At 46.1% G+C, this 9,444-nt stretch overlaps 1 protein-coding gene across 1 annotated transcript; it reads left to right on the top strand.

The window, feature by feature from the left end:
- The first annotated feature begins 3,250 nt into the window (after nt 1-3,250).
- On the top strand, nt 3,251-8,225 carry LOC127484792 (uncharacterized). The gene is made up of 3 exons (XM_051826903.2): nt 3,251-4,094; nt 6,259-6,481; nt 8,022-8,225. The coding sequence occupies exons 1-2, from the start codon at nt 3,476-3,478 to the stop codon at nt 6,471-6,473; spliced, it is 834 nt and encodes a 277-aa protein (XP_051682863.1). The 5' UTR covers nt 3,251-3,475; the 3' UTR covers nt 6,474-6,481; nt 8,022-8,225.
- Nucleotides 8,226-9,444: the final 1,219 nt, after the last annotated feature.

Genomic DNA, 9,444 nt, shown 5'->3' with positions numbered 1-9,444 from the left:
TCCTTGTTATCCGTTAGAGACACACCAGGCCCTCTGGCATATTCCACCTCCAAAAGGGGTTGATGTCCCCTGTCATCACTCACATAGTACCATAGTACTGGAGGTGGCCACCCCTCTTTCAGATCTCTTTGCTACCAGGGGAGTCCCTTGGGATCAACTGGGTAAACAGTGATGAATGTGCATACACTTAAATGGAGTTGTCACTATAGTCACAGGAGAGCTGCTGCTATCCATCCCTTATCCAGCACATCTCTAATTAAAGATGAGATTCAAAGGTCAGCACAAGTGACTGATTTTTAGGCAGACACCTTAACATTAGATGTCCTGGCCAACAGCTTGCCCTGTGTTATGCATCTTTAACAATTATCAGGCCATTGTCATTTTTCAGATGAATTGGTCCAGCCAATGGCAGCAACAGCTATTTGTTGTGCAAAGTTGAACCATTTTGAATAAAGTACCCTGAGAATCTCTTGCCTCATAGATACCTAAAATGCAAATTAAGGGCACACATGTCTCCATATATACTAAAACTGTGATGCAAGGCTTCATTCAGACATTGTGTATCACATCCCAGCTACTTCACTTCTGATCCAGTTCCCTTCTAAAGCACATGGGAAAGCAGTAGACGATGGCTCAAGTACTTGGGTCCCTGCCACCCACTTGGGAGGCCTGGATGGAGTTCCAGGCTCCTGACTTTGGCCTGGCCCAGCCCTGGCCATGGCAGCCATTTGGGGAGTGAACCAGCAGATGGAAGATCTCTCTCTCTCTCTCTAATTATTTCAAATAAATAAATAAATAAATCTTTGCAAAAAGTTCTTTCACATCCCTTGTTGGTCTCAGGCTAAAGGATTCATAGAATGCCATAACAACTTACTCAAATTAATTCAAATTCAATTAAATGAAGTGACACATTTCAGTTATCAAGCATCAGGTGTGAATTGTAATTAGTGTCTATTTTTAAAAATTAATTGGCAAATATTGATTGTTATCTATTTATTTATTTGAAAGGCAAAGAGTCAGAGACAAAAAAAAAAGAATGAGAAAGAGATTTCCAAATCACTGGTTCATTCCTCAAATGCCTGCAAGACCTGGGTCTCGATCACTTTGAATCTTGGAGCCAGAAAATCAATTTGGATCTCCCATGTGGGCGACAGAGACCCAAGTACTAGAGCCATCACCTGCTTCCCTCTAGAGTGGGCATTAGCAGGAAGCTAGAATCAGGGATGCAACCACGACTCAAATCCAGGTACCCTGATATGGGATCCGGGCATTACAAGAAGTGTCTGGCAATCCAAAGCCAAGAGCTTCTCCCGAGTCTCTCACTTGGGTGCAGGGGCCCAAGCACCTGGGCCATCTTCCGCAGCTTTCCCAGGCCATAAGCAGATTACTGGTTGGAAAAGGAGCAGTGGGAACAGGAAATGGCGCCACAAGCAGAGGCTTAGGCTACTATGCCACAGCCCGGGCCCCTGCTGAGAACTAACTTTTAAGCCTCCACATCTGGGAAAGCTCAAAAGTAAATGTGCGAGCTGCTTCATCTCTCTAATGAGAGGCTTCTGCCAGTGCTGATATTGAACTCCACCTTTTCCTTCTCTCCCCCCTCACTTCCCCTGCCCCCTCCCCCTCTCCTCCCTCTTTTTCCCTCCTAATCGCTGTGACACTGATACAAGCTGGAGAGGTGCAAAAGGAGAACCCAACACCAACAGTTTGCATGACCCAGGACCCAGCATATGGGAACACCATACAGTAGTGTTGCTAGCAATGATAGAATTATGAGGGTATTTCAAAATTTTTGTGGAAAAATGGAATTGGAAGATTTTTTGAGAGGCAGAGAGGCAGTGAGAACAGAAACAGAGAGAGCCCCACCCACTGGTTTCCTTTCCCAAATCCCCAGAACAGCTATGGCTAGGCCAAGCCCCAAAGCTGGAGTCTGGAAACTTGATTCTGGTCTCCTACATGGGTGGCAGGGACCTGACTACTTGAGGCACCCCACTGCCTGTCAGGGTGTGCAGTAGCAGGAAGCTAGAATCAGACGAGTAGTAAGGAGCCTGCCACTATGATGTGAGTTGCAAATATCCCATGGCCCCGCCTCTTCACTGCTGTGCCAAAATGCAGGTCATAAAAGACGTTTATTTTGATAAAAATTGAAATGTGTGCTTTTTTTTTTTTTTGACAGGCAGGGTAGACAGTGAGAGAGAGAGAGAGAGAGAGAGAGAAAGGTCTTCCTTTTTCCGTTGGTTCACCCCCCAGTGGCTGCTGCGGCCAGCACGCCGCGCTGATCCGAAGCCAGGAGCCAGGTGCTTCTCCTGGTCTCCCATGCGGGTGCAGGGCCCAAGGACTTGGGCCATCCTCCACTGCACTCCCAGGCCACAGCAGAGAGCTGGACAGGAAGAGGGGCAACCGGGACAGCATACGGCGCCCCAAGTGGGACTAGAACCCGGGGTGCCGGCGCTGCAGGCGGAGGATTAGCCTATTGAGCCACCCCCAGCGCCGGCTGAAATGTTTGAGTTTTTTATAACATGAATTTCTTGTGAACTTTTTTTTTTTTTTGAAGCTGTTATTTTTCCACCTCTATTTACTTTTGGGCCTTTAGCGAAGGGAGGATTTTTTTTTTTTTAACATTTATTTAATTTGTTTGAAAGGCAGACTTAGAGAATCTTGAATATGCTGGTTCTCTCCCCAAATGGCTACAACAATGGGGGCTAAGCCAAGCTGAAGCCAGGTACCAGGAGCTTCTTCCAGGTCTCCCACGTACGTGCAGGGGCCCAAGGACTTGGGCCACTTTCTGCTGCTTTCCAAAGCCATAAACAGGGAGCTGCATTAGAAATGGTGCAGCAGGGACACAAATTGGCACCCATATGGGATGCTGGCGTCGAAGCAGCAGCTTTACCCACGACACCACAATGCCAGCCCTTTCTGTAAACTTCTTAAAGACCCTCCTGTGTATGGATTTCCAAAAAGTTTTGCACTAAAGTAACACTTAACTTTTAATTTCATGTTTCATTAACTGAAGTATACTGATTTAAAAACAGAGGGGAGGAGGCGCTTGCGAGGATTTGAAACTTGCCAAGGATCCTAAGAGCTCATGGGAAGCTGAGGGCCTTGATCACCTATTGGACAGAGCGCATGTCAATCATCAAGTCCCAGCAAATAAGCTTAGAGCTCTCAAGGAAGGCAAACAGCCATTTGTTGAGCTTCCCAGTTTCCACTCCCATAACGAACAAATCCCAGTCGTTCCCGCGTTGCTCTTAGCCATTTCTGGCGCGGCCTTGGTTCTTGTTGGGGTCTCTCTGGGCACCGTCGCAGACTGGTGTGCCCTGTTCGGCCACCTGTTCTGCCTCTCCCACCGCTTCGCAGTGGATCCTCCTCCCAACCGCCTCTGCATCCTCAGCAGCGGTTGCCTGAACAGACTCCATCTTTTGCCACCACTGCCGCTGCCCAGCTTCGTTTGAGATCCTAACCAGTACGACCCTCTGCCATGTCTGCCAGGGAAGAGCCAGACCTGATGCCATGTGGGCAGAGGGAAGATAGTGGAGAGGTGGACCCGGGCCCTGGTTCCCTCCCGGGGGCCTCCATGCCTGCCGAATGGGCAGCCACCTCAGGAAGCCAGGCCTCTGTGGCTTTCCAGGTGGTTCCAAACGCTGTTGGGGAGGACGACGGTGGGCAGGAGGTGGCCCAGCCCGCGGCTGAGACTAGAGATGTACAGCAGGAGGAAGAGAAGGGAGAGTACAAGGAGGATGAGGAGGTGGGCTATGAGGAGATGGCTGAGCAGGAAAAGGACGATGAGGAATGTGAGTCAGACATGGAAGAAGAGAAACGCTATGTCTCTGAAGATGATGGGGGAAATGAGGCCAAAGAGTCGGAAGACCTCATCAACTACGAAGTGGTGGAGGTGGTGGAAGAGGGGGAAGTGGTAGAAGAGGGCGGCGAGGCGGCGGGGGAGGAGGAGGAAGAGGAGGAGGAGGAGTTCGATGACAACGAGCTTAACCACAGTGAGATTGGCAACAGTGAGGATTTCGACGACAGTAAGTTCGACGTCAGCGAGGAAGAGGTGGAGGGAAACAGCGCTGAGAAGAACACGCAAGTCGGCAGCATCAGTGAGTTTCGCGCGGGGTGATGCGGTGAGGGGAGCAGTCGCGTCTCTCCTAGTCCTATCTATTCTGGTCAGGTCCCCGTTCTGGCCCCGCGTTAGTCAGGTGCTGGCCCGGGGTGCTAAGCCTCAGACGTGGAAGGGGACCTGGCAGAGCCCCGGAGCCAGATAAACCTGCAAGAGGGGCTGCGCCCAGAGAGCAAAGGAAGTTCAGGCATTAGCAAGTCTGGGAGGAGTGCTGCTGACTGCTGGCCCCCAGTTTCAGAGGGCTACTGGTTGGAGCCAGCCCAGTGGCTCTGGGGGTTAAGCTGCTGCCTGTAGTGCTGACATCCTGTATTGACACCGGTTCAAGTCTCGGAAGCCCATATTGGATGCCGGCGCTGCAGCGCTGTCCCCTGCTCCACTTTCTATCCAGCTTTCTGCTAATGCTCCTGGGAAAGCAGTAGAAGATGGCCCAAATCCTTGGACTCCTGCACCCACGTGGGAGACCCGGAAGAAGCTCCTGGCTCCTGGCTTGGGCCTGGCCCAGCTCCAGCTTTGTGGCCATTTGGGGAGTGAACTAGCAATGGAAAATTTCTCTGTCTCTCTCCTCTCTCTCTCTCTCTCTCTCTCTCTCTCTCTGACTTTAAAATAAATAAATCTTAAAAAAGTTGTGGAGGAGGAGGGGCTGGCAAGGGACTTTTCAGCCAAGTGCCTGTGTTCAAGTCCCAGCTCCAATCTCTCTATTCCACCTTCCTGCTAATATGCACCCTGGGAGGCAGCAGGTGATGGCTCAAGTACTTGGGTCTCTGCCACCCATGTGGGATACTGAGATTGAGTTCCAGGTTTCAGCCTGGTTGTGGTGGGCATTTGGGGAGTGAACCAGGAGATGGAAGATTGCTCTGCCTGCCCCCAAATCTCTGCCTTTCAAACAAAAATTGTTTCACTTAATTTGTTATAAGCTTGATATATTTTATTTGAAGAGTCTCTCTCTCTCTCTCTCACACACACACACACACACACACACACAAAATCTCTAATTTGCTGTTTCTCAGGCAGAAACTAGGAGCCAGGAACTCCATCCAGATCTCTCACATGGGTGACCCAGGCCCAAGTACTTAGGCCATCATCCACTGCTGCATTGGCAGGAAGCTGGATCAGTAGCAGAACAGCCTAGATTAGAACTGGCACTCCCATATGGGATCCTAGAGTCACAAGTGGCAGTTTAACCCACTGTGCCACCACTCTGGTTCCTTTATAAAAAAATTACTAAATGGAAATGGAGGCAGGAGGTTAAGACACCACTTGGGGCACACACATTCCTTATCAGGAGTGCCCAGTTCATGTCCCAGTTTCTCCCCTCTGATTCAGCTTCCTTCCAATGCAGCAGCAGGTGTTGGCTCAACTAGTTGAGGGATAGGGGGACTGGCTTTGGCCAGGCCCAACCCCAACTGTTACAGGCATTTGGGAAATGAACCAGCAGATGAAAGATATTCTCTTTCCAATAAAATGAGAATAAATTTTAAAACAAAAATGTAAAGATCCTTGGTAGGGATGATCTGAGAAAATGACAAGCTCTAGAGCACTTGAAAGATACAAAAATTAATATTTCAGCCTTGAGGAACCAGTGAGCTTAAGCATAGAATTTGTCTTTAAGTTAAAGTAATATTTTTAAAGAGATTTCAACAAAATTTACCTAATGATTCTGATTCCACATTTTCTGGAAGGCCAGAGATAATCCACAGCACAGGGTATGGGATCCAATGTAAAGTGTGGGAAAATGTCACCATGAAAATTACCAAGCTACACAATTGTGAGGGCCACAGAAGTGTTGTAGCAAACAGGAGGAACAAATTCAGATACTATTTTCTACCTCATATATTTTCTCTCTTTTTAAAGATTTATTTGTTTATTTGAAAGTCAGAGTTACAGAGAGAGAGAGAGAGAGGTGGGGGAGGGGGAGTGCCGATCCAAAGCCAGGAGCCAGGAGCCTCTTCCAGGTCTCCCACATGGGCGCAAGGGCCCAAGGATTTGGGCCATCTTCTACTGTTTTCCCAGGCCACAGCAGAGAGCTGTATCAGAAGTGGAGCAGCCGGGACTTGAACAGGTGCCCAAAAGGGATTGCCGACACTGCAGGCAACGGCTTTACCCGCTATGCCACAGCGCCGGCCCCTATATTTTCTGTTTTCCAGATTCTCCTGATGGTAAAGTGTTGGATCCCACTCTTGAGTATAAGCTGGAGTATTTTTTTCGTAATCTTCTGAACCCAGGGTGTCTGTGCTTCGCTAGTGAAACAGATAAAAATGATTGTGAAAAATGTAATGAAGAGGCCAGAGGTAAGGAGAAGAAAGAAGAGGATAAAAATGAGGAACTGGAAGAAGGCCCACCAAACAACTGCCCCCCTTAGGAATCCAGGTATTCGGGCACAGCCTTTGTGTTAATCAGCCATTCCTGACATATCCTTATTACTGATGGTATGAGTTTTTAAAAAATATTTTCTCTTTAAAATAAGAAAAAAATTAACATTTAAAAGCAGTTTAATGTTAATAATATATTTGGATAATAGATACATAGAAGACAATATTTTCTGACCTGTATTTATTCATAGTTTAAAGTCTATTGTCCTCTATAGCTATAAAATTACTACAAATGGGGAATTTATTAGGCCTCGTAATGGAGACTAGTGGAGAAAGTTTACCAGAAGTGGCTAAGGTATATGGACCATGCAGTAGTTAAGCCTTATCACTTGGCCACAGAAAAAGAGTTGCTAGTTCTAACAGTGCCTCTGAGAAGGCTGACTAAAAAGTTAAAGTTTTCAAGTGAGACCAGACTTTCTAATTAATCTCCCTCTCTCTCTCTCTCTCTCTCTGATTTTTTTTTTATTTATTTGAAAGGCAGAGAGATACAGAAAGAGGTCTTCCATCTACTGGTTTACTCCTGAAATAATCACAAACACCCAGAGCCAAGCCAGACCAAAGCCAAGAGGAGTCTGGAACTCCATCCAGGTCACTCCTGTGGGTGGCAGGAACCCAAGTACTTGTGATATCTTCCACTACTTTCCCACGTGCATTAACAGAGAGCTGGGTAGGAAGCAGAGAAGTCAGGACTTGAGCATGTGCTCCAACAGGGGGTGCTGGCATCACAGGTGGCAGCTTAACCTGCTGCACAATGCCACCCCCACCTCTTTCTTTCTTAATTTTCACATCTGTGGACACCTAGTAATAGTCGCATTCTTATTTTACAAATACAGAAACTAAGGATCAGGGAATTTAAAAAAAATGGTTGGTTTGTATAAAGAGCAGAGGTTTTAAGGTAGAAAGATGTATTTAAATAAAAAAATTAGAGTGGCCTCTCAAGAACAATACAAGTATTGTTTTATTTATTTATTTATTTATCTATCTATTTATTTATATTTGAAAGGCCAAAGAAAGAAAGAGGGACAGACTGACAGAAAGAGATCTCAGATCTACTTGTTCACTCATCAAATACCTGAAACAGCTAGGGCTGGGTCAGGCCAAAGCCAGGAGCTGAAAATTCAGTCTGGATCTGCTATGTAGGTGGTAGGATCACAATTACTTGTGCCATACTGCTGCCTCCCAGGTCTGCATTAGCAGGAGATGGGAGTCAGAAGAACAGTGGAGACTCAAAACTTAAGCACTCTAATACAGGATGCCAGCATCCCAGGCGGCATCCTGACCACTACACCAAATGCCCACCTCCCAATATAAGAATTTATAATGGTTGGGAAGAGGACAGTGAGGTTAATTTGTTCAGGTATCGAAGCAATGAACGCAGGAGTACCTGATACCCAAGAGTCTGTGTTACAAGAGGAAAGTGTTTTGTTTTCTTCTTAGTGCAACAGCAGATATGTGCAGGGTTTTCTTTTACATTTAGAAAGTCATTAGTGCTTATTAATGGTGTAGCCATGTTAATGGTCTCTTATTTTATCTTATAGTTGGAAGACATGAGAAGACATGGATGAAAAAAGAAAAAAAATTGTTTTTCATATATTTTTCAGTTTTTAGTAGCACAAAGTACCAGTTGTTTTCAAAGTTCATTGCATAAAAATGACATCAACTAACATGTTGCTTTACTGTTAACCTTTTAGAAATATATTTGTTAGCATTAATTCATGTTAAAAATAAAAGTTTGTTTGAAATGAATGAGCTGCAGATTATTTTATTGAAATGACCCTGACTCAAACATCCATTTTTTCTTATTGTTTTGACCCAACTGTTAAGGACCTGGGAGTAGGAGCCAAGGTCTGAGAGAGCAAGTACCTGGAAGTTTGTTTTAAATACTTTTTTTTATTAAAGATTTTATTTATTTACTTGAGAGGTAGAGTTACAGACAGTGAGAGGGAGAGACAGAGAGAAAGGTCTTCTGTCTGCTGGTTCACTCCCCAAATGGCAGCAACGAGCTGAGCTGATTCGAAGCCAGGAGCCAGGAGCTTCTTCCAGGTCTCCCATGTGGGTACAGGGGCCCAAGCACTTGGACCATCTTCTACTGCTTCTCCAGGCCACAGCAAAGAGTTGAGATCGGAAGAGGATTAGCCTGGATTGGAACCGGCGCCCATATGGGATTCTGGTGCCACAGGTGGAGGATTAACCTACTGCACCACAGCACCAGCCCCCTAAATACTTTTTTTGAGTAAAGTTGTAAACAGTTTGGGTAATGAAAGAGAAGGAAGTGTAGCCTCTACTGCATTTTATTAAAAAAAAAAAAACAACTAATGAACAACCTGGCTTATCTGGAGATCAGATGGTTCAAATGGGCGGTCACTGACCAGCAGCATCAGCACCTGCAATAAACATGTTAAACATGCAAATTCTCATACTCAATTCCAGACCCACTGAATCAGAGATTCTTTAAAAAAGAAAAAGATTTATTTATTTGAAAACGTTACTGAGAAGGGGAGAGAGAGAGAAAGAGAAAGAGAGAATCTTCTATCCTTTGGTTAACTTCCCAGATGGCTGCAATGGCCAAGGCTATGCCAGGCTGAATCCAGGAGCTCCATCTGGGTGTTCCAAGTATGTGGCAGGGGCCCAAACACTTGAGCCATCTTCCACTGCTTTTCCTAGGCCATTAGCAGGGAGCTGGATTGGAAGTGGAGCAGCCAGGACTCAAACAGGTGCCCTTATGGGATGCCAACTATGGCTCTACTTGCTGTACCAAAACACTAGCCCCAAATCAGAGGTTCTTAAGGCAGATTAGCAATCAGGGTATTACAGGTCTTCCAGGGGCTTCTGAACTTACCAGTGTTTGAGAATCACTGGTTTAGAGCAACAGGGGAAGACATAAAACTTTACCTATAATAAGACTAGCCTTAAATCACTGACCAGGTATGGGTGCAGGTAAACTGAAGAAGACAGCAGATA

This window comes from Oryctolagus cuniculus, chromosome X (assembly GCF_964237555.1).
Source record: "Oryctolagus cuniculus chromosome X, mOryCun1.1, whole genome shotgun sequence".
NCBI classification, from domain to species: domain Eukaryota; kingdom Metazoa; phylum Chordata; class Mammalia; order Lagomorpha; family Leporidae; genus Oryctolagus; species Oryctolagus cuniculus.
This window is presented reverse-complemented; position numbering and strand designations above follow the sequence as displayed.

Excerpts from the sequence above, each read along its gene's own strand:
- LOC127484792 (XM_051826903.2), top strand. The coding sequence starts at position 3,476 with ATGTCTGCCAGGGAAGAGCCAGACCTGATGCCATGTGGGCAGAGGGAA. Across the intron at positions 4,095-6,258 it reads CACGCAAGTCGGCAGCATCA|ATTCTCCTGATGGTAAAGTG; the intron begins GTGAGTTTCGCG and ends TCTGTTTTCCAG.